Source organism: Ostrinia furnacalis, unplaced genomic scaffold (genome assembly GCF_004193835.3).
Source record: "Ostrinia furnacalis isolate ACB-3 unplaced genomic scaffold, ASM419383v2 OfSCF1098, whole genome shotgun sequence".
NCBI lineage: Eukaryota > Metazoa > Arthropoda > Insecta > Lepidoptera > Crambidae > Ostrinia > Ostrinia furnacalis.
The window spans coordinates 84,041-108,124 of NW_021131337.1; the positions used below are offsets into that span (position 1 = coordinate 84,041).

Sequence of the window (24,084 nt, forward strand, 5' to 3'; positions counted from 1 at the left end):
GAAAATATCTGGCAGGTAAAAAAGTCAAATATTCAATAGAAAATTAATATTTTTCTACTCATTTTTGCTATTGAGAATTAATTAATTAGCTGCTTATTGATTAGTTTCGATTATTAGACCAAATTGTATGTTTTTACTTTGGACTTCAATCACTTGTGATCTAACTTTAATTTCTGAACGGTATGACTCACTGTCAAATCTCTTGTGTCAAGAAATGTCAAAAGTGTCAAAACTTTGAGGTTATTTCTTCTTGTTTCTGAAGTCCTGGATTTTTTAAAATATTAAAATTTTCATGAAATTGCTGCTGAAGTAAACATAATGTCCTAATTAATGACTTTTATATTAAATTATCGATGTAGATTTGTAGTTAATACTTTCATCAGGTAGTATCATAACGCTATTCAATGTTAAAACATTGAGACCGGCGGCTGAGTGTTAAATCTTTTCTAGACTGAAAAGTTCATTGAGCCGACATCAGGTCAAAATGCAAGTGTTTACGCAGAAGAGGAATCCCCTTACCGGCAGCACTGAGTGGGATGTGCAGCATGAAGACTACGACTATCACCAGGAGATTGCACGTTCAGCTTTTGCTGACATGTTGCATGATACAGAGAGAAACAAAAAATATTATAGGGCATTGCAATTGGCTATAGAGAAAATGCACAATGATGGGAAAAAGGCCAATGTTCTGGACATAGGTATGTACAAATTTGTAAAGAAAAAACATTTATTTGGTACCAGAGATAAAAACAATGTAATGAACATTTAAATATGAATTAACAAGATCTTTTTTATGAATTCCAGGTACAGGAACGGGCCTCTTATCCATAATGGCGGCAAAATGCGGCGCTGACTCCATTGTGGCATGCGAAGCCTTTGAGCCTATGGCAGAATGCTGCCTCAAGATCTTGGCTCGTAATGGCGTGGCAGACAAAATAACCGTCATACCGAAGCGATCCACTGATATTACGGTCGGTGAAAATGGTGACATGAAAGAGAAAGCTAATATTTTAGTCACTGAAGTTTTTGACACTGAATTGATTGGAGAAGGTACTTGATTTCATTGAATATTTAATATTTTAAACTATTATGTTGCATTTTTTTACTATAAAATTATCACTTCTGCCCGCGACCATGACTCGTGCAACCGAGCCGACACGTCGGGAGGGTAAATATTTTATTTACCGTTAAAATAGATATTGTTGCAATAAATCCCGTGAAGTGATAATTTCATTGAATATTGTTTTTTATTTAATTATATTCATTGTTTTTAATTCTTCATGGCCTATAACTTTATTGTTTCTTATAATTTAAAGGAGCACTGTCAACATTTTCACATGCACATAAGTTCCTCTTGGAAGAGGACTGTATCGTGGTGCCCGACTCAGCGGTTATTTACGCACAAGTTGTGGAGTGTCCGACCATGCAGAAGTGGAATAAACTGAACGATTTGGCCGATGAAGATCTGCAAATTGTGTTGAGGACTCCACAGAAAGTATGTCAATAAACAGATTTAGCTACTGATTTTTGGTGTGCTGTAGAAAGTACACAGCTTATTTTGTATCTCAGTAATTATTATGGCAATGCTTATTATAATGCTTTAAAGAAATCTTTGCTGACAGGTTCCTTAGTTATAAGATCATTTTTGCATGATGCTTCATAATCTTTAAGTGGGAATACCCACCTTAGGCAATAGATCTATTATTATTTTTTTATATTTTTGTGTCCTATTCTGTCTGTAAATAAAAAAAAAATGTTATAAGTGTTATGTCTATTAGTCATAAATTATTAGAAAAGTAGAAAAAGAGAAAGGCTTTAAAAATAGTACATTGTCATGGTCACAAAATGGCCCTTCTATTGCACACCTACTTTACCTTAGATGAAGGACTGCCCGGGCTCCGCCGCCGTCCACGACATCCAGCTGTCCCAATTACCTCGCACAGCCTTCCGGGAGCTATCCGACCCAATCCCAGTGTTCTACTACGACTGGTCGGGCCGAACTGCCATCGATATGAAGCGGACGGTCAAACAGGAGTTCACTGTTACCAGTACCGGGAAGGCACAGATGGTGTTCATGTCGTGGGAACTCAATATGGATACAGAGGGTGAGTTTGCACATTTGTTTAGATGATTTTTTGCTAATTTGAAATTAATTGCATAATTTTGGGTATTCAAAAGTTAGGCTTTATGCCATGTCCATGTGGCAATTTAGAATTAGGCTTGTAGCAGTTGAAAGTAGACATTTTAGAGAGCTTGCTTAGAGAGAATATGACTGTACATTAGGGTGTCCCGAAATATCTTTTTTTATATTTTCGCTACACAAGACCCCTCAAAAGTTGCGTCATAAGATGTAGATTACCGTAAAAATAATTAAAAAAATATATAATAATGTCTCAAGGGCTCTACCGGCATTTTTATGTCTAAAAAAATCACTTAATCAGCCCTTCACTGTTTGTCATCTGTTATATTTTTTTTACAATTATTTCATTTTATTTTGTAATAACAGTGGCAGTGGAACCCTAAGATATGATTTGCAGGCAATGACAGACTGTTTCTATTGAAGAATAGGTTTGGTTCGAACTAGCAGAATTCATATTTTGACTTTATTTTCTCAAATTTTCTACTTCTTCGGCGAGGCTGTTGGTACTATTTCTGTTGAGGTTTTATTGCTGTAAGGTATCGCACCGCACTTTTTTGTTATAATATTACATACTTTTAGCATAANCATGCGTTATCACAACTACTATGTAACTTTTTAAGATCTTTTGGATTAATAAAAAAAAATTAAAATAATTATATAGACATTGTCCAATTGTCCATAGTTTAAATTAAAATACACAATTACACACAATTAAAATCAAAAACATCAGTCAAAAACGAAAGTCAAATTAAAAATAAAATATTAAATGCAAATTATTTTTTATTTAAAACTCAAATATACATAGTTTAAATAATGACCCCCACTACTCACTAGAAGACCTGGTATCGCGTAATCAAGTATAATTGAGGAATTTATTATTCTACTATTTCTGCTTGATTATTTATTTATTTTCGAGAAGCGTGCCTTTTCTCTTTTAACAATAAAAAAAAATAACTTGAAAAAAAAAACAAATTTAACTAAAACTAAAAGCAAAACAAATTTAACTTGAAAAAATCAAGTGGTTCCCGAGCCTATGAGCGGGAATCGAACCCGTGCCTCTTGGAATATACCCAATTGAAGAGCAATATTCTTAGCGGTCGGTAATAGAAACAGAAAAAACGTTAATAGAAACACACCTCGTCTATAGGTCGGTAATAGAAACAACTGCTTATTCAGATTAAATTGCTATTTATTAATTATTGTGTGATTGAATACTCATTGTTACTACTTGAATTCAAAGATTACTTCATCATTGTTATAAATAAATTAAAGTGTCTTTTCTATCACCACGTCTTATATCTAATTTTCTAACGTTTATCCGAAGTCAGCTTAAACTGGCGGTAATAGGCGCATTTACGTTAAATTAGATTTAGATACTAAGTACCTACAATGTAGCCTAAGGTGTACTATCCTTCTGTAACAAATTCACAATGTAAGTAATCACCATTTTAGAGATTTTCCTAATTCCGACGAAAACATCACACAAAATGGAAATTTTCCTCTATTTGAGCGAAAATAGAGCAGCAAATAAGTATCTTCTACTGATGAACGTATTTTTAGCTTTACCTGCTACCTTACTAACTTTTTCTTAGAACATCATCTCCAGATTACACATTTTTATCAGGCGAAAATAGGATTGATAAATAAAATATTAATTACTTACATTTGGAAATATTTTCTCACTCAAATAATAAATGCGAGGTACGAGTGGGATGGTGAAAGATGTTATAAATAAACTCAACCTCATCTGTCACCTTAAGTTAGTACAACGCGTGAAAGGGAAACCTTGGAAAACATCGAGAATGGAAACTTTTACCAAACTTAGAAGGAAAATATGTAATGGCGAAGGAAAGTCCATTTGAATAAAACTTGTAATAGTGGTTTCATGTGTTCCTTGACAATTGATTTGGCTTAGAAAAAAATTATATGAAAACGTAGAATTCCTTTAAAATTGCTATTAATTGACTCACGAAATAGCGTACATATTATTTTTCAGGTGTCCCCTATTTCTTGACATTACCGAATCAAGGTTATTATTTATGATAATTTAAATGTAAGTTATGAAACAAATAATGCATTTATTTAAGTTTCTCATGACCTAAATTCGGTATACCTAATTATGTTTCGTTCACCAGAATTTATATGACACGAGTTTGATGTTCACATAAATTACCAATTTTAAGATAAATTAGCATAAGTACTACCAGCGTGATTTTGGTTTTAATTCGATTTGTTTTATTTATCTTGGTTTAATTGTATCATATGGGATAGATAATAGTTAATTGACCTTATTTAGGCCAGTAGAATTAAACACAAAAATTGATTAAATCGGAAATAATTCCTACAAAAGATTTTTTTGCTTTAATGGCTTCATTGGTTGCCCAACTCTCCTAAGTTTTCGACTTCGACGGAGTTGTGCTTAAGTGGTGGGGGCCCCCGAAAGGGGCGTTTTTTCGGTTTTCCGGTTACACCGCGTAAAGGACCTACCCTATCGAAAAGTGGTCTTCATGACGGTTAAAGAGCACTTAATCCTGCATTGAATAAGACCAAATTCATATGTTTTGAAAAAACCGTTCTCGCGCTAAAGTTCGGCAAAGTAGAAAATATACGTATAATTAATGACCCTCTCCACGTCCAATGGCTTGTTACCCACTGCTTCCAAGCCTTGTAAAGGGTCGCCTTAACCAGTGTAACCCTAACAAGGCTCACGAGTTTGATTCGCTTATCCTTCTTCGTCCCAGCCGTTCTTTAACTGCGGTTGCTGCACCTCTTCCTGGCACTCTCCTGAACGACTCTGTGTTACCTAATGTCGCTCCTGTACGATTGCATTGCTTAGCCATATGCCTGGTCCAAGGTTCGACGCCACAAAATCAACTTCGTACGAGTGAAAATAGTTTATATACTATTTCCCGTGCTTGCAACATTTTTCTTTACTGCTTCGCCTCTATTAGTCGTAGAGTGATTGTATATGTCCTATAGCCTTCCTCAATGTATGAGCTATTCAACACAAAAATAATGATTTCAATCAAACTAGTAATTCTTAAGATTAGCGCGTTCAAACAAACAAACAAAATCTCTTCAGCGTTTTAATATGAACTTGTTGTTGTTGATTTTTGGCGTCGAACCTTAGACCAGGCATACGGCTAGGCAACGTAGTCATGCAGGAGGATACAAGGAAGAGGGGCAGCCACAGTAGGTAACACAGAGTCGTTCAGGTGAGATATTTTTTTTACAATTATTTCATTTTATTTTGTAATAACAGTGGCAGTGGAACCCTAAGATATGATTTGCAGGCAATGACAGACTGTTTCTATTGAAGAATAGGTTTGGTTCGAACTAGCAGAATTCATATTTTGACTTTATTTTCTCAAATTTTCTACTTCTTCGGCGAGGCTGTTGGTACTATTTCTGTTGAGGTTTTATTGCTGTAAGGTATCGCACCGCACTTTTTTGTTATAATATTACATACTTTTAGCATAAATTTTTGTTAAATTTAGCAAACATATGGTAGTAATATACTTTTTGATTTTTTTCAGGTAAAAACTACCTTGGCAAAAATCTTTAAAATATTATATTTAAACAGAATACTAATTGACATGTTAAATAGTTTTAGCATACTATTAAATATAAATAACATTTATGTACGTTACATAAACTTTCTAGCTGAATTTTTTGTTCTGTACGCAGTTTTTTATCAATGGTGAACTTCAACGGAAGTAAAAAAATATTTTTAGTTATGAAACGCATACATGTTATATATCAAATTAAAGGCAATTTAATACAGTTCTTTGGCTCGTGTAAAACTTTTAGTAGAGTACAAGACATTTTGTAAAAAAATGATTAAAAAAGTAGTATCACAACAATGTAAAAAAAATCAATTTTCCTTTAATTATTAACTAAAGGTTGATTTTATCGATACAATTTATACTACAAAATATCAAGCGCATACGTAGAGCTTTGATTTAAATAAAAAAGTAATGAAATCGGACAAATGGTTTTCATCTTATGGTTGATTTTCTAAAATTGACTGCCATTTTTGTTAGCTTCCATTTAGAGATGCCAATCATTGTTTTATAATAGCGTAGTAAAATTATTAACCTGCTGTGAGAAGGGAATTGAGTATTCTCAAATTAAATCGATATCTTGGCTGACCCATGGATTAATTAGGAATACATTAAAATCGCGCGCGTAAATGCCTAATTCTGGTCAAAAAGCCAAATCTGTTTTTAAAGTATTTATGGATTTATTGGTTTTTAAACTATTTTAAACCTTGCTGTGACTCATTGTGTACCCTTAAATTTCATAAAAACGCTATTTTTGTATTATTTATAGTTTATGTTAGGAACCCCTAAAATAGCAATTTTAAAAAATTTCAAGGACATGTAGAGGCCTCAAGATGACAGATATCTAATTAAATTTAATGCTTATCGTAATCTATATGTCATCACGCAACTTTTGACACCGCTTGCGTAACCGTAGCTCAAAAAAAATTTTTTCCCATACAACGACGGGACACCCTACTGTACATATGGCTGTTTTGTTAGTAGATTTGTAAAAACCTTGCCATGATAACTTCTTATCGAACATTTTTGGCGATATAAAATAATATGACCCTATCTTGCAAAATCGATAAAATGCCTTGATAAAAGTTTATCGTGGCGCGCATTCTAGGCCTGAAAAAAAAATTACCTGTAGTAATTTTTTGTCACTATCAAAAGTTCAAAATGAAGTAATTTGTGTAATATGACTTGAATTGTGAATATGACTATGATTGTGAATTGTGATACAGTTTCATTAAACAAAATTATCAATGCATTTCCAGGTAAGATCGGCCTCAGTTGTGCTCCTTGGTGGGCCCACCCAGACGCAGACATGTCTTCAGAGCGCCCGCAAGACTCCATCCCTTGGCGTGACCACTGGATGCAAGCCGTATACTACCTTCCCCAAGAGATCACACTCAACAAAAACTCTGAAATCACTCTCATCTCCTGTCAAGACGAATACTCCCTATGGTTCTATCTAGAAGACCAAAACACAAAACCCAGTCACTACAAAAGGCCTGTATGTGAGTGCGGAGTTCACATGGCCTTATCGAGAACCCACGTGTCATATTTGAACGATGGCAAACGAAGTAAAAAGTTCTTGAATCAAATTAGGGAAGAAATGGGGAGAGATGCCGTGTTTTTAGACTTTAATGGCAGCAGTGTTTTGGGGTTAGCCGCGGCTAGTATGGGCGCTAAAACTGTCTATATTATCGAGAACACGAATATGCATATTGGCATCTTAGAGGATTATATCAAAGAGAACAGCTTAACGAATGTCAAGATCATACCTGAGCCGAATGATGAGGTGTTGAAAGAAGTGACAAATGTGATCAGCGATCCCAACTTTAGCAGCGCTATTCTGCCGTGGGAGAATTTAAAAATGGCGTACATTCTGTACAAGTTCAAAGATAAGTTAAGGGAGAACGTGTCCCTGATTCCCGAGGGCTGCGAGTTTTGGGCTATGCCTGTAGAGTTCCAGGATCTGCACAAAATAAGGATACCCTTGGGAAAATGTGAGGGGATCGACATGTCTGTGTTTGACAGCCTTGTTGAGGTAATTGAGGTAGAATTTTTTTATAGCTTTACTCGATATAGTTAGCTCTCAATTCCCTCTAAAACAACGATCTAGCTACCTTAATGTCTTTAACGCGTGCGTTTCGTTTCTATCTAATATTTGTTATTATTGCCATGATGTCGTTTACTTATTGCAATAGGCAATATTTCACAGCATAAACCAATGATTACAAGGCACAAATGTTCAAAAAGAATGTTTCATACTTGCCATAAAAAAGTGAATTAAAATTTTGACTTGCTTTGAAATTGATAAATAGTTGATTGAGTTGTCTACATAGTGACATCATCAGATTTTTTGTCCAAAATCCAGGGCCGGATCTACCATATGGCTTTTTGGGCTTCAGCCCAGGGCCCCGTGGATTGAAGGGGCCCCCAGCTAAGTCAAAGTCAAAAATTGTCGATAGTGCGAAAGAGTAGTAGGTGGCCCCCCAAGTAGTAATAGCCCAGGGCCTCCTAAACTCACGGTCCGGTACCTCCAAAATCTATAGGAAAAGCGCAGATAGTACAGAACTATTATTTTTTGTTTGTATCTTTATATGGGACTAATAATTTGTATGCCACTCATAGGCCAAACATAGAGCTCTACCCATTATTATGTACCACCTGAATTCTACATTTACCTATGTTTTACAAATAAATGATTTGATTTACATCAATGTATTGGTGGTATCAAATACTTATTATTCCATTGTGTTTCAGAGTTCCCGCATCATCAGCGACGCGGAAATAGAGGCCCAGCCGCTATGGGAGTACCCTTGCAAGTGCCGAGGAGTTCCAAGGAAGCTCTTGGAGATCGACTTCAGCCAGTTAAAGGCTACTTATGCGGGAGATGACACGCATGCTTTGGTGTAAGTAGATGTTATATGTAGAACCTTAGCCTCTTGTAATAAAGTTCACTTCTTCTTATCGTGTCGACAACAAACCTACACAGTGTCAGCCCAAAATTCAGCTACAAGAGTGGCGTTGTAAGCAGCATTAATTAAATCCTCTTGCGTGCTCGGTTCACTTTTGTCAAAAAATCTGCTCGTAAGTTGTTTCCGTAACACTGCGCTAATTTGAGTCTAGTTCTTACTATTAGTACCAAGGTACGAATTCGAATCTGATGATTAGAGTCTACGTCAGGGAATTAGCGTAAACAGTCCAATTTGTGACGGAAAACCAAAGCAGATTTTCCTTTAATTAAGTTTCGTATTTTTTATTGTGCAAAAAATATATTTTTTGATATTATTTATTATTGAATTGCAACAAGTTTTTGTTACAATTGGAAAAAGGTTACTATTTGACATCGACACTACTGGTCCGCTAACTAAATTTTAAAATTATACTTATACAGTGACACTGACACAGAAGCTAGCCCTATGAACGGGTTTGCTTTATGGGCAGTTTGGAAGATCGGCGGGAAGCAGACCAGCGCTGGACCTCTCGAGTGGCCCACGGTTGGGGAGAGGGTGCAGTGGGATCCGCACACGAGACAAGCTGTCAAAATACTGGTAAGTATTGTTTGGTATTAATATACAGGGTGTAAGGAGCAGGGCAACAAAAGCTGAAAGTGAACTTATGCCTAAAAGGACATTCTTAGCTGGATTAAAAACCTATAGGGTATTTCTCATAGACTTAGAGTCACATCAAGGAGCTTATCCGCTTGTAATATTCTTAAATAAAGAATAAAATGTAATCTTAATATCCTGACTGCACTTTTGCACCGATTTGTACCTCGCGAAATAAGAACTGACAACCATAGCAGTCATAATGGTGCTTTGACGCAAAGATTTCTAATTGTTGTACCGACTGGTAAAAAACCATTGTCTCTTTCCAGAAAAAAACCCAAATGGTGAGTGGCAGCAACAAATGGACGTATCAAGTAGCGTGCGACCTGGAAAGAGGCCAGTTCAACGTCAGCCTAGACTTGGTGCCTGAGGAATAATCATCAGTCTAATTATTTATAACATATAAACGCATTTATAATAAAACTTTATTACATCTGAATGTCATCGTTTTAATCATTTTGTCGTATAAAGAAAGACCTTGTAGTGTAGTGTTGACTAAATGAAATGATTTATTTTGGAACACTGATATTCTGCATTGCATCATGAGAAAGGAGTTTGTGGTGATAAACATAAAATAAACAAATACCATACATTAGGTAGATAGATAGCTAGGCTACCGAATATAAATAAAAATAAATGCATGTAGTGCCTTCACCACATCAATAAAAAACAATAGATCAGATGCAATAAGCCGTGGCTCAGCAGTTGTTGCTAGGAGAGATTTCATAGGAGAATTTTCAAAGATATAATTTGCGATGTAGGATTCCAAAATGAAATTACACAGAACTACAATGCCCTCTTTCCGGGCAGTTCACAAACTCGTCTAGATTGGACGTACAACTTAACAGAAGCTGCTTAATAACAATTTGAATAAAGTAACTAAAAACATCTGGCTTATGAGTCTTACGGTGTTTGTAATTCAATGGTGCCTCTGCCTTGTAGGCAACTGCGACACTTAACGAGTCGTAATGGGACCATATTTCCACCTTGTTAATATGGGAATTGGGACCATATTGTCAATAAAAATCTACATAAAGTACAAGTTATAATATCATTTTCCCTTGACAATCTTCTGGCTTAACATTGGGAGAAGCAGTCTCTGTCCGTCCGTAGTGTGATTCCAGTGAGCTAACATACCTCGCTCATCCTAGTCCTACTAATACTTATTATAAATGCAAAAGTTTGTGTGGATGTCTGGATGTTTGTTACTCTTTCACGCAAAAAATACTGAATGGATTTTGACAAAACTTTACAGTATTATTGTTTATAACCCAGAATCACACATGGGCTATAATTTATGACGATCTGTGCCAATCTAAATTTCACGCGGGTGAAGCCGCGGGCAAAAAAAGCTACTAAAATAAAAATGTGATGGCACTGGCAGACTTGTCACTCAAACGCGCGATGTGCAGCCGCATCAAACATGAATCATAGTGGCGTTGACTCGATAAAGATCACCAGATAACAGAAGCGCGCGCGCAGCTTTTGAGTGAAACGTTACATAAATTGCGCACACACTCACGGACATAAATTTCGACTTCCGAAGGGTTTTCGTGGAAGGCCGCTTTATTTATGTAGTGTACAGGTCGTTGCAAAAGTCCCCGAGATTTCTGTTTCAGGAAGTCTTTGTGGGCAATTAAATTAATATTTATCACCTTACGATACTCTATTTTCCTTTCCTCACCATTAATAGTGCTATTTGTAATTGTCCTTCAATAAGTGCCTCGATGATTTAGACGAGGCTGTAGGTAAATAAGTAACGAAGCGAAGTTTCAATAAGTTAGTTCCTATGCAGAATTTATTACAGCATTTTAAAGTTTATAGAGTGTTAAATAGGATTGGTTGCTGTTTCTTTGAGGGTTTTAAAATTTAAAATTTATAAACGCCCGAAAAGTAATTTGCTGTCTACTTATCTAGTCTAGTATTATACTGTAGCCATCAAAATAGTTTAGAACGTTTGCGCAGTACTTCGAGATTGTAGAGCTTGTCGCTATGTCACGTAACATTGCAGTATGTTTATAAATATTAATGGCAGCAATGCGGGTTTATTGTAAGTAATTACACTATAGAATTTCGCACTTAAAACTTTTGTGTGCGACGCCCCGCTGTCACCTACCGCAGCAGCGAAAAACCTTAATGTCCCCTTTGTAATTCCACAGTCGTACAGCGACTGTTTTTGCTTGACTTCACGCAACCTCAGGGATGCCTTCTTGTAAGCAAACTTATACCTAACAACGAGACAATTCCTAAAATCCAAAACGAATCAACCAAAATCATTGTGTCAGTCAATCGTACATCACAATAAGTAGATCTGAGCCGAATCCTACTCGTAGATAGGTATGATAAAAAAGTTCGCGAAGTAACAATGATCAACATTTAAATTATGCATACTATTGACATGTACCTAGCATGCATTTAACTGATCACCAATGTTAAAGCTCATAACAACATGAAATTGCTCTTTGCTTTACATTTAGATTCAATTTTATAATCGTGTCTCTACCTACATCCTTCAGAAACGTACATACCTAGATCGATGTAAATAGCGCAATTTTCTTCATTCTAAATCGATGATTTTATGTACATTATTATAGGAGACTCAATATAGAATGGCCTTTAACCATACCATATTTTTTGTAAATTGGTAAGTATTCGGTAGAAAATATCTTAAAGCTGGCAACCCCCTTAGCACTCATTACCACCCAGCTTACGCGGCTCACACGGCCAATTAATTATTTATGTCTTATTAGAAAATCAGCACACCGATTCGAGCAGCTAGATAATATCGACGCTTATCTTGATCTACGATAGATATCTAAAGTACCAGATCAGGTTTATGATTGATAGTTCGGAGGTGTGACCGATTGTGAGGGGTCGGAGGTCACTTCGTGAGGTTGGTGTTATTGTACACACCTGGGGTTAAGGCAATAAAATTTCTTTGGGTCGTTTATGTTTACCTCATCAATTCATCATGAGGTCACGAGGCATCTGAACAGCGATGAATCAATATTGTGTGCTCAACCTTTGTTTGCAAAAAAATTTAAAATATAATTTTATTTTATTTTTTAATTTTAATTTTTATGATGTTACAATACTTAGGTATTTACAATCTATGTTTGCGTTACTTAATTTGAAACGTTATTCAAATGTTTTTATTGCTTAATTGGAAATTAATCGGCTTTAAAATAACTATCTGCAAACGCAAGACCGTCTGCGAACATCTCTGGAACATAAAAGCAAACGGTTATCGCGGTGCTTAATCTCTCCTTCCGCGTTTAGTTTTCTTGTACAGTGAAGCCAGCATGAAATAAAATGATGTTCTGCTCAATTACTCATTAAATCCTTTGATTCAAACGCCGACTCGTCCCCTTAGTTATTTTTGTAGTTATTTCTCTACATCTACGACTATTAGCCTGTTTTGGAGACATGTATACTGATGTGTTGCTCGTATATGGAAATGGGCTGGGTGCACCTCAATCCTGGGCCAGCGTGACATAAATCCCCATGTAATGGTCTATTAGGGGCATTGTTAGTCTGATGGTAGACTAGACTCCCATGGGTAGGCGACTTTGAGATAAAGTCATGTTTTTGCACGGTAATGCGAGGCCGTATTCATCTATTCAAGCGGTGTAGATCGGGAGCCGATTACATTCCCTTCTGCTGGAATATCTATCTTGGTTCCGGCCAGTTTAACTGTGCAAGTTTGCACTTAGGTGCCGTACACTGGTCCCTATTTTGCTGTAAAATTTTAAGCATATTCATGCTTAAAATTTTACAGCAAAATTCCGTTCCGTTTTCATATAAGAATTTATATGAAAAGATTTCGTACACGATTTAGAATTGCAAAATGGTTTGCGTTGATGTATTTTACGTTTTCATATTGCGGTATTATCTATTCATGAACATTATCAGGCAAAGGGCTTTAATGACCGACAGAAGTGAATCAATAACACAGTTTAAATAACATTGATGTTGACGGTAATAAATTGATCTTTTTGTATTTACCTAACAACATAAGCGTTATGCAAAGCAGCTGGAATGACATTTAATACAGTTACCTACTCGGTTATTACGAGCAATGCATTCAACTGTAATTGCAAAACACAACTATGTATGAGACTTGTAGATTGCTGCTGAATAATAAATTCAACCGCCAATGTTATTAATAACAGACAGCCGAAGGATACAAATGTCATAAATAAGCAACTTTTTCTCGCAGCGGAATTAAGCTGAGTAATCATTATTGCTTATGTAGAACTTGTTGAAATGCAGTTTATTGATGGTACGGGGAGGCATTAGCGGCGGGCGCAATGTCGTGGCTCCCGGGCTATAACTCAGCGAATGGCATGCGCAAGAGCACTGCAAGACGTTATGCCATAGCGCAACTTTGGCGCACTTCCTAACGCAAAAAGCTGCTTTCCGCGAGCGAACGTTTCCATAATTATGAGGTGCATACGCCTTATTCAGCTGACTCCCGTTAATGTTGCAATTTGTCATGTAATAGGTACGACATTGTTAGTTTTTCCGGTATTCCTAATGCGGCCGTGGAAGGCGTTAAGGATCGTACGTATAATGCGACAGCGCCGGCGTGGTGAATAATGCAGGCGACGCGGGAGTCGACGGAATGCCGATGCGCGGCCGCGGCTACACTGCGCCCCCTGACGCGCTGCCCATACCCAACCTAAACGCAATCGAATCGGAAATGAGTGTTTGAACCAAAGTAACCGACATAGCTTGCAGAACTGCTTGCAAATTCACGTGGCAGTGGGGCGCACATAGCTCGTAGGCTGTTGATGCATAAAAGTTCCCGAGTGTCGACTAGCGACCATGGACTAGAAGAGGCAGACCTTCCAATTGGTGGAATGACGATCTGGTGAAGGCCGCGGAAAGCATCTGGATGCGAGTAGCACAGGATTCAGGACCAGTCGTTATGGAAATTATTTAGAGAGGCCTTTGTCCAGCAGCGGCCGTCTTTTGGTTGAAACGGACGAAGCGCAATCGAAAATGCTATTTGTCGCGATAAAACCCAGCTAATAGTTAATATCGGTAATGACCAGCGCCAGCGCATTGGAATTGCTTCAAATGTGATGGCCTTCCATTAAAGCCCACCATTTAACTGGACGAGCCCCGCATTTTATTGTGGTGTTACGCTCTTCAAACTTTTTGTGGGAGCGGCATGTAGCTATTAAATATATTGAAAAACTAGAACCTTAAAAGATTTGCAATTTTGAATTGAATTGAAAACTTGCTTAAAGTTTTAAAGAGGTGCACCGAAAGAATTTTGAATCTGAAGAATATTGCCAAACATACGAAGTCCTACTACACCGCAAGAAGTTTCTCCACACAAGCAATAATTTTAGTTAACGCCGCACATAAAGTTACTAACGTAGAGATAATGCAAACTTATCTGTATAATTACGTACTTAAATCTTTGGGATATTGTTATTTGCACATCTTAAGCCATCAAAAGACAAAAGACGACGCTTGAGGCTCTATCAAAATAATGTCAAGCGTGTCACGTCGCTCTACGTTAGTGTCGTTGTAAAACCATTGATTTTATCGGCACATTATCGCTTAAATACCGCTATTACTTGAATTGATTGACCTTTTGTTTCGTTCGAATCTTGTTTTAGTTTCTAAACAGTTGAACACGTGAGCGGCAGATTCAATCACATCGCTCGTATAGAGGTGGTGCCCATGGTGTGGCATTATCCGAGATTACAATTTAGGAACATAAGTTCTTTATCGAAATATATTTTATTTAATATTTTAGTCATAGAGCTTCAGATTCAATAAATAAGTGAACATAAAAGTGTACATATAGGTAGGTAGGTAAATAAAAGAAGATTAAATAAATAAAATATCTACGCGTTTCCAAGTAGGCAAGCCTACTTCTTTTCCTGCATCAAATTAAACTAGGGTTATTTTAGTTATAATAGTGACATACTATAAATGATTATAAGGCTTTACTATAACATTATTTATTAATGTTTTACAGCTACATTTACTATGTAAGTATTATATATTACAAGAGCTGTCACCTTATCCAATATTCCGATCAAATTGATATTTTGTTATTCGCCACTAAATGTAAATTAGAACGCATACGTAACATTAGGGACCATAAAGTGTGGCCATTATACATGTTTTCCATCACGCTGCCACATCATAACATGATATTTAGTATAATATAATGTAGTGATGTTACCATGGCATTACTAAACACCACCGCGGGCTGTTGGCTAGATATTCAATTTATAATCTTAAAGATACGATAAGGTTAGCTCGCCCGCGGCTGTATCACAAAGGTTAGTTGTACCATGAACCAATAACACATCACATATTAGGCAGCTACCTAGACCTTATTCCGAAGGGATACAGCATGTTTTTAAATATGAAAGTGTCATGGACAGTGTCAGACTGTCAGTCTTTATCAACCGACTTCAAAAAAAGGAGGAGGTTCTCAATTCGACCCGTATGTTTTTATTGTACCTATGGTAATTTTCAATGAGAGCTTTCATGTAACGTATTTTGAATTAACATTAAACAATGTAGATAATTTGACGAGCTTCCTTATAGTGAGTGTAAAGAGGCTTTAATATTGATTAAGTATACCTACCTAGTATAAACGAAGTTGTGAAATTCTCCCTTTCATGCAATGTTTCGATAATAATAATAATAATAATATAATATAAGCCTTTATTACTAGATTACAAAGTATTTTTACAACATTAACATTTCATTTTACAATCTAGTTGCACTCATCTCCAGTTTGTCCTTGGACATAGGCCTCCTCCAATGATCTCCATGCTTCTCTGTTTCTAGCCATTTGTGGCCATAATGGCCCTGCTAATTCGCGGATATCGTCCTCCCATCTTTTCGCTTGTCTGCCTCTGCTTCTTTTTCCTTCACGGGGATACCATTCCGTTACGGCTCTTGTCCATTTCTCTTTCTTTTCCCTCATTAGGTGTCCCGTCCACTTCCATTTCAACTTTCTAATTGTTGCAACAACACTTCTGAATTTGGTTTTTGATTTTATTGTGTTTAGGTTTATCTTGTGTTTAAGTTTCACTCCCAATACACTTCTCTCCATACTATTTTGGCATACTTTTAACTTTTTAAGTTGTTGCTTAGTTAGTGACCAGGTTTGGCAAGCATATGTGAGGCAGGGTAGTATACAGGCATCAAATATTTTCCTTTTGTGGAACATCTTTAGGTTCCCGTTTTTCATTACCTCTGCTAGTGACCAGTATCTCTTCCATGTGTTTGTTATTCGTCTATCTATTTCTTTGCCCATGCATTCTTTGTTGGAAATTAGATGTCCCAAATAGATGTATTCATCTTCATACTCAATTTCTACTTTGTTTACGTGTATTTTCACTTTAGTTGAGTTAGTCATCACTCTTGTCTTTGAGGTGTTCATAAGAAGACCCACTTTGGCACTTACATCACATAATTCTTGTAGCATCTTTTCCAATTGTTGTGGGCAATCTGAGAACACCACAATATCGTCTGCGAAACGTAGGTGTGATAGTAATTCTCCGTTTATGTTAATTCCGCTTTTCTCCCAGTCAAGTTCTCTGATGATCATTTCAAGTACAGCAGAAAAGAGTTTAGGCGAGATCGGATCTCCTTGTCTGACACCTCGAGTTATAGGGAACTCTGGTCCAGTGTTTTCGAGCTGTATTTCTGCTGTACTTTTTGAGTATACTTCTTGTATTAATTTTATGTATTTTTTGTGAACACCTTGTGTCTCCAGTGCTGACCATATTGCTTTGTGTTCTATAGAATCGAATGCCTTGCTGTAGTCAATGAATCCGATATAGTATGATTTATTATATTCTTGAAGTTTCTGTAAGACTTGTTTTACTACATGTATGTGATCTACTGTTGAGAAATCTCTTCGGAATCCTGCCTGCTCTTTAGGTTGGTTTTCATCAAGAGTGTTCGATATTCTGGCTAATATTATTTTTGAGAAGACTTTGTATATATTGGACATTAAGCTTATGGGTCTGTAATTCCCTACATCCCCCCTATTCCCTTTTTTATATAGAAGTATAATCGTTGACTTTGTCCAGTTTGTAGGTATGGTCTCGCTAACTATTATTTCATTAAATAACTTTGTCAGGACTGGAGCTGTTTCGGTGATAGTAGCTTTCAGAATCTCGTTTGTGATATTATCAGGTCCAGGAGATTTTCCATCTTTTTGGGTTAGAATTGCTTTTTCAGCAATTCTAACCCAAAAAGATGGAAAAAAAAATCTCCTGGACCTGATAATATCAGTTATAAATAAAACTTTATAATTTAAAAAGAAAGTTTATGTAANTGTTTCCGATAAGAGGATAGTTAATTAATTATTTACTTTTTATTATGAGTCATTGTCGTATCTTCGACATGTCTTTTGATACGATGTCGTATCAAAAGCTTTCATACTGATATCATGCTTGGTTATTTTTAAATAAAATGTTAAATTCGTAAGAGCCTTAATATACCGAAGTAGGGGGCACTTACCTTACTTATTCAATGTAGGTCTTTCACATTCGTCATACTACTACAATAATAACAAACCTTATAAAAACTGCAATAGAAGTAGCTCTGGATAGAGTGTTGGATTGTTTCGTCCCGACTCTGTCAGTCCCGGGTTAAAGGTAACCCGTAATAATCGACTTTTACGAATGACCATTTGGATCTTAGGGATGAGAAAATGAAGTTAGGAAGGTTTGCTTATTAATACTGTTGTTACTTTTGGAGCCTTCGAGTGCATCATTGCATAGCAAGTGAGGCTCAGCCTCCGAGCACAAAATAGGACTCCGAGATTGGGCAATCACAACAGTTTCCGTTTGACACTTATACAGGGTGTCCCAGAATGGGTGAATCAAACTGATAGGGGAGGTAGCTCTACTAACGTACTACCCCTAAAAAATATGAAAAAAATAATTAAGTTCGGATTTTTTTTTAAATAATGTGCTCTCGAACTCGAACTCGAAATCTAGTCATTATTTTCAAAAGTTTGCTTACAGATAAATGAAGCGATCATGTACAATTAATATTATTATTTTTAAAAGTTTGTTTACAGATAAACGAAGCAATCATGTACAAGTAAGAAAAAAGTACAAATAAACTCCAAACGCAGCAATTATAGCCAGATACTTATGCAAAGCTGATTTATTATTTTCACTTTTAAAAAAAAAATTGTGTCTCTATGCGCTTTATTTTTTTTTTCATATTTTTAGGGATAGTACATTAGTAGAGCTACCTCCCCTATCAGTTTGATTGACCCATTTTAGGACACCCTGTATACCAACTTTCAGTGGGTGTATTTGGAATGTGGAATAGAACCAGCAACAACTGCTCTTAATCCAGATAAAAAAAGTAGTTTTTTTCTAGTCCAGTAGTGGGCCAACATTGAAGACTCTTTCAACGCTATTTTACCTAATGGAAAACTATTTACCTCGCAATACCAAGTAATTTAAATAAAAGCTTTAATACGATAATTGATAGATACTAACTAGAGTGATTTGTATTAAATAAGTATCACATCGCTTGTTGCGTAGGCGGCTTAATACAACTAGTATAAGAAAGCAAAAATATACCTATTCGCCCTTATTAATAAAAAGTTAGGTACGCGTTTGGATAAAAATTGAAAGCTCATTATTATAAGGTTAAAAATTGAACCTTAAGTATTTTTAGAGCATCCCAAAGGATGCTGGACCAAAGTTTACAAACAGTTTGTTTTTGTATTATTTTTAAGCAAATTATACCATACCTTGATTTATATTAATACAGAACACCAAACGAGGTCAAAGGACACTGCCCAACTACCCTACATGTGTCTCCCGATATTTATCTGACGCTTTTTTTTTCGGGGAAAAAATGCATTAAATTGCATCTACCCTGCAGGGACAATGGACATGGTAGGTTATGTGAGGCTCCCCTCATCAGAAGGATAACATCTGGCATACCCATCGCCTTGGTGGGAAGAACTATGGGAATCCGGACAAAGCCTTCAACTACCACAGATGAATATGACCCTTACCTAAGTTGCTACTCTGTGTACATACAGGGTGTCCCAAGCAAAGCATCACTAGGGCTATCCGAATCACCACCATGTATATTCCGTGATATGACTCGCAGAAACACGCAGAAATAACAATTATCAAAACGTCACAATATTTTTAACTGTAATAAATGAGTAAATAGTAAATAGCATTGCTTGGCTTATTAGGTAAACCTTCTGTATTTTTTCACGTGTGCAAAGCAAATACATTCGTTTTTTACCAAAAAATCGTTAATAAATGCTTTTAGGGTTCCGTATTTGGATATTAGATATGCCTATAATGTAGTGTAGATTAGATAGCGTAGGACACATAGGCTACAGTTAGCAATCGGGACTCCTAAATGAATGGTCTGATTTTGATGCAGTTTGTCTATTTCTTTACGAGATAGATGGAAAATCTTCTGCGGTTTTTAGTTTGAAAGGCGATACAATCAAGATGGCTCCTAGCTTATAATTTTTGCTGGTTAAAAGACGAAATTAATTTCCAAGCTTTTCAATATTCAAATAATTAATTGAATATTTTTATCCTCGTGCATTTCTATTGGAAAGTTCTTCTCTATAATATTCTAAGCTATTATCATCAGTTGTCCTTCAACATGCATATTTAATGGTCAATCAGAGACATTATGTATTTATAACAATTAGTAGGTAGGTACCTACATTTTACTCGCGGAACAGTCCATTACTAGGGAAAGCTATAACCACATCAGTCGTATAATAAAAATTTAATTATTTCATCAAACAAAATGCAGTGAGTAATCGAAGTCCTTAATTTAATCTAATTGTAACCTTACCTGATTTTGCAAGTTTTCTGTCGGATTCTTCATGTTCTATGCATAAGTATTTCCTAAGTTACTGATATAAAACACCTTATTTGGCTTGACATAGTACCTACTTAAGTATGTACTTGTACACAGCCTAGGAAATATTAAATCATGAAATTATTTACATCCCCTGCATAGGTATAGATACTTGTGTTTGTACGTTTCCTCACAATAAATCCTGCTAATCCTATTAATAGATACCTACAGCTCAAGTTTAATAGGGTGACAAATATATCTCCTAAAAATAAAAAAGTGGACGGTTAGGAGCTTACTTAAAATGTGTATTTTTACTTATCACATTACATAGTATAATGTAATTAAGTTGTTTGTAATAATCTAAAAAACGACCCATAAGTTTACTGAATAAATTTTTACAGACAGGAATCGCCATTACAACTCGGCTACATAAAAACCATAAGATTTTTTTTGAGACCATCAGGATCATGGCCATCTGATGTCTTCGAAGGGTACTTGCCTTTGCCCATACGAATCCATAGGGCAACTTTACCATTCCATACCACCATCATAGTGATGGGGGGGTTGTATTACATAACTGATAATTTTCATCGGTTGAGTTTTCTCGACATGGGACATATGATTATAACTACGTTTTTGGCAATGGTTACAGCTGTAAGTATATTTGAATCGAATACTTTTAAATTACGATCAAATATCTGCCTTGTTCTGCATAAAAAAAATATATCGATAGTGATTTCCCTCCATTTTGCTACATTTTGTACAAAATAAGACTTAATATTTATCGACTTTAAGCTCCAAAATAATTTCAGGATGAACTTACAACTTTTTTTACGTTTGTTTTCATTTCAGCTTAGAAGTATTCTACCAAACTTGCAGACATACAATTCATTGCTATGTAAATTCATACAGGAATTTCATTTGATGCACCACGCTTATAAAGGCGACTATTTTGAAGAGGTTAGTCCTTGTGGAATACATAAGTAGTTATGTTCATGATTATAAAAAAAATCAGGAAACATTATGTACATTTTAGGGTTCCGTAGTCCTGACAAGGAACCCTTATAGTTTCGTCATGTCCGTCTGTCTGTCCGTCCGAAGTTTAACTTGGAAACTATTGGCACTAAAGAGCTGTAATTTATATTAATCACAAACCGACAAAGTGATAGAAAAAAATTTTTACTATAGCCTACACACCTAAAGTGGGGATGATTTTTTTTTTCATCTTCTACCCCATCGTTTGCAAAATATGTTTAAAGTGGCAATTTTTGTTCGAGTAGAGTGCCCCCACTCCCCTTAAAATTTCATACCTCATAAAAATTCTTTAGAAGTGATAATAAAAGTGACTTTAGATGAAGGTAATTGCTTGCTTCTGAACGACGGACAACTACGGAACCCTATACTGCGCGTGTCACGACACGCACTTGGCCCCTTCCTCGCCTCACGTCCGCACCATAAGAAAGAAAAAAAGAAAAAGTATTTATTCGATGCAAGTACAAAATAAAATAAGACCCAAACATTATTAATTTATAACAACAATCGTCCCCAAAAACACGACCACATACGAGTAACATAGCTTTACCTCCTTTTTGCCTTTTTACAAGTTGTTAAAATGGAGATCACCGTATGTCAGACTAAGGGCAGTTGGCACCACCTATCTTTAACGGTAACTATGACAATAACCGGTGCTTTTTGTATGGAATTTGACAGATTTTTGAAGTTTGTCAAAGTTAAAGTAAGATGGTGCAACCCAGCCTAAGGGTGGATACGAACAAATAAGAGTAAATTTTAATCTCAGAATAAATCTTCAGTTTTGACATATTTCCCATACTGAAAGTCTTGAGGCCCAGAACAGACGGTGCAACGCAACTGCAACGAAACTGCAACTTCTAGTTACTTTTGAGTTGCATCTAAGTTTCTGCCATAGCGTCCGATGAGAGACCACACATGACGCGACCAGTTTGAAACTTTCAACTTAGATGCAACTCAAAAGTAGGTAACTAGGAGTTGCAGTTTCTTTACAGTTGCGTTTCACCGTCTGTTCTGGGCCTCAATGTGCCAGTTATACCAGGAGTTATTCTCGTATAAAAGTTTGGTCGAATCAGGCCTAAGTACCTAATATTACTTAATATTTTATTAACAATTTTCAAGAACACAATGTTTGGCATCTTGACATTGTCTGGAAGATGTATTGAAGATCTCTACATTTTCAATAGATTTTATTTAGGGTCATTCACATCAACACAATCAAGTCACACTAGTCTACCTTTGTTAGTCTGAAAAACCACTATATTTTGAACGAAGGATGGGCACGAACTGTAATTAAATAATTATTTCCAGGTGAACAAAACTGTTGACAAGATCTCATCTTATTGCACAAAGTTTAGCACAATAATAATGTATTTAGCAATATTGTTCTTCAATATCACTCCAACGTACAACAACATAAGACATACCTTGATATCAAAGACTGAAAATTATTCCATGGAATATTCTGTATATTTTAGTTTTCCTGGATTCAACCCGCTCGACCACTTTGCAAGTACTACCGTTTATAATATCTACTTATCATACAACTGCTCAACATTGTTTTGTGGGTTTGATTTGTTATTGTTTTTGATGATATTTCAAATAATTGGGCACGTGTACATTCTGAGACACAATCTCGAGAATTTTCAGTCACCTAAGAATAAAATTACTCTCAATTTACGGGGAGATGCATTGATTACAAATAACACGTGCACTTATGAAGTATTTGACGCACAAGAAAATGAAGAAGTGCGCCTTCAACTGGCGGAGTGCATAGAACACCACAAAATAATAATTGGGTATGTAATTTTTGATTACTTATTGATATCAAAATCACTTTAAACAAGTAGTAATATTATGATACGGTCTGCGAAGTCATCATCTGTCTTTGAATCAGGTAAATACCTACTTAATTAACTCTACCATAGAACAAAATATTTGTTAATTAAAATCCTTTAGAGAATCCATCAAATCAAGGGAAATTTAAATGAGTAGGTACCTACCTAACGTCAAATTCGAATACAGGATTCTTTTATAATCGTTAACATCTTTGATATCACCAGACCGAATAGCAATCAAATCACTATGTAAAACTTATTCTTAATATAATAGCGCCGAATCTTTTTTTAATAAATTAATTGATGAGTGCAAGATTATAATTTTTAAATTACGGCTGATTTTTCAATCGTCGGATAACTTTTAACTGAAGAATAAAATGGGGATGTTGCCTGGGTCAAAAAGCAAGAGTTTTAATTAGTCCGTCAGTTAACTTATCAAAAAATACTCTACACGTATTTTTCACTTTTTCAAANTGTTTCTGATAAGAGGATAGGTGGTATCGATTCATCGTTAAAGTTGTTACAATTTAAGTTTTTTGGTTGGTATTCGTTGTTGCCGTCCATGCCTGTGTAAAGTGTTTTGTAGAACTCTGTTGCAATGTCGAGAATTGCCTTCCTGTTCCCTGTGCATATTCCCTGTTTGTTCTTTAGATTTGGCATCCATTCTGTTTTGTCTGACAGCTTCTTATAAGCCTTCTTTATTCCTCCTGTTTTTTCAATATGATATTTGATGACATCGTTTCTTCTTACTTTGTTATCCTTCTTTATATTTTCATTGATTTTCTTGCTTATTTCCGTGATTTGTTTTGTATTAGATTTTTTATCCTTCAGTAGTTCTTTCCGTTGTTGTAGTAAATCTTGGGTGTGTGTAGATATCCTTTTTTCTTTTGGCATTGATTTGGTTCTGTCGATCTCGTTTTTTAAGGTAGTTGTGAATTTATTGTAGATTTCTTCTATATTCTTACTGTTGGATTTATCCATCTCGTTTTCCAGTGCGTTTTTGAAATTTATCGTGAAGGTTTCCAGATTTTTATTGGTGATGTATGATTCAGGTC

The 24,084-nt window shown here is 35.8% G+C and overlaps 2 protein-coding genes across 4 annotated transcripts; both read left to right on the top strand.

The window, feature by feature from the left end:
- The first annotated feature begins 224 nt into the window (after positions 1-224).
- On the top strand, positions 225-9,734 carry Art7 (arginine methyltransferase 7). Of its 2 annotated transcripts, XM_028302199.1 has the most exons (9): positions 225-383; positions 451-698; positions 805-1,050; positions 1,317-1,495; positions 1,880-2,105; positions 6,963-7,738; positions 8,458-8,606; positions 9,092-9,248; positions 9,575-9,734. In XM_028302199.1, exons 1-9 carry the CDS (start codon positions 331-333, stop codon positions 9,680-9,682), a joined length of 2,142 nt encoding a protein of 713 aa, XP_028158000.1. In that variant the 5' UTR covers positions 225-330; the 3' UTR covers positions 9,683-9,734. The 2 variants fall into 2 exon arrangements, with proteins under 2 accessions (XP_028158000.1, XP_028158001.1); XM_028302200.1 differs by having other exon boundaries at positions 226-698.
- Positions 9,735-20,056: 10,322 nt separating this feature from the next.
- LOC114351135 (uncharacterized) lies at positions 20,057-23,347 on the top strand. 2 transcript variants are annotated; one of them, XM_028302204.1, is made up of 4 exons: positions 20,057-20,113; positions 20,564-20,816; positions 21,015-21,122; positions 22,503-23,347. In XM_028302204.1, the coding sequence occupies exons 1-4, from the start codon at positions 20,109-20,111 to the stop codon at positions 23,031-23,033; spliced, it is 897 nt and encodes a 298-aa protein (XP_028158005.1). In that variant the 5' UTR covers positions 20,057-20,108; the 3' UTR covers positions 23,034-23,347. The 2 variants fall into 2 exon arrangements, with proteins under 2 accessions (XP_028158005.1, XP_028158007.1); XM_028302206.1 differs by having other exon boundaries at positions 22,670-22,923.
- Positions 23,348-24,084: the final 737 nt, after the last annotated feature.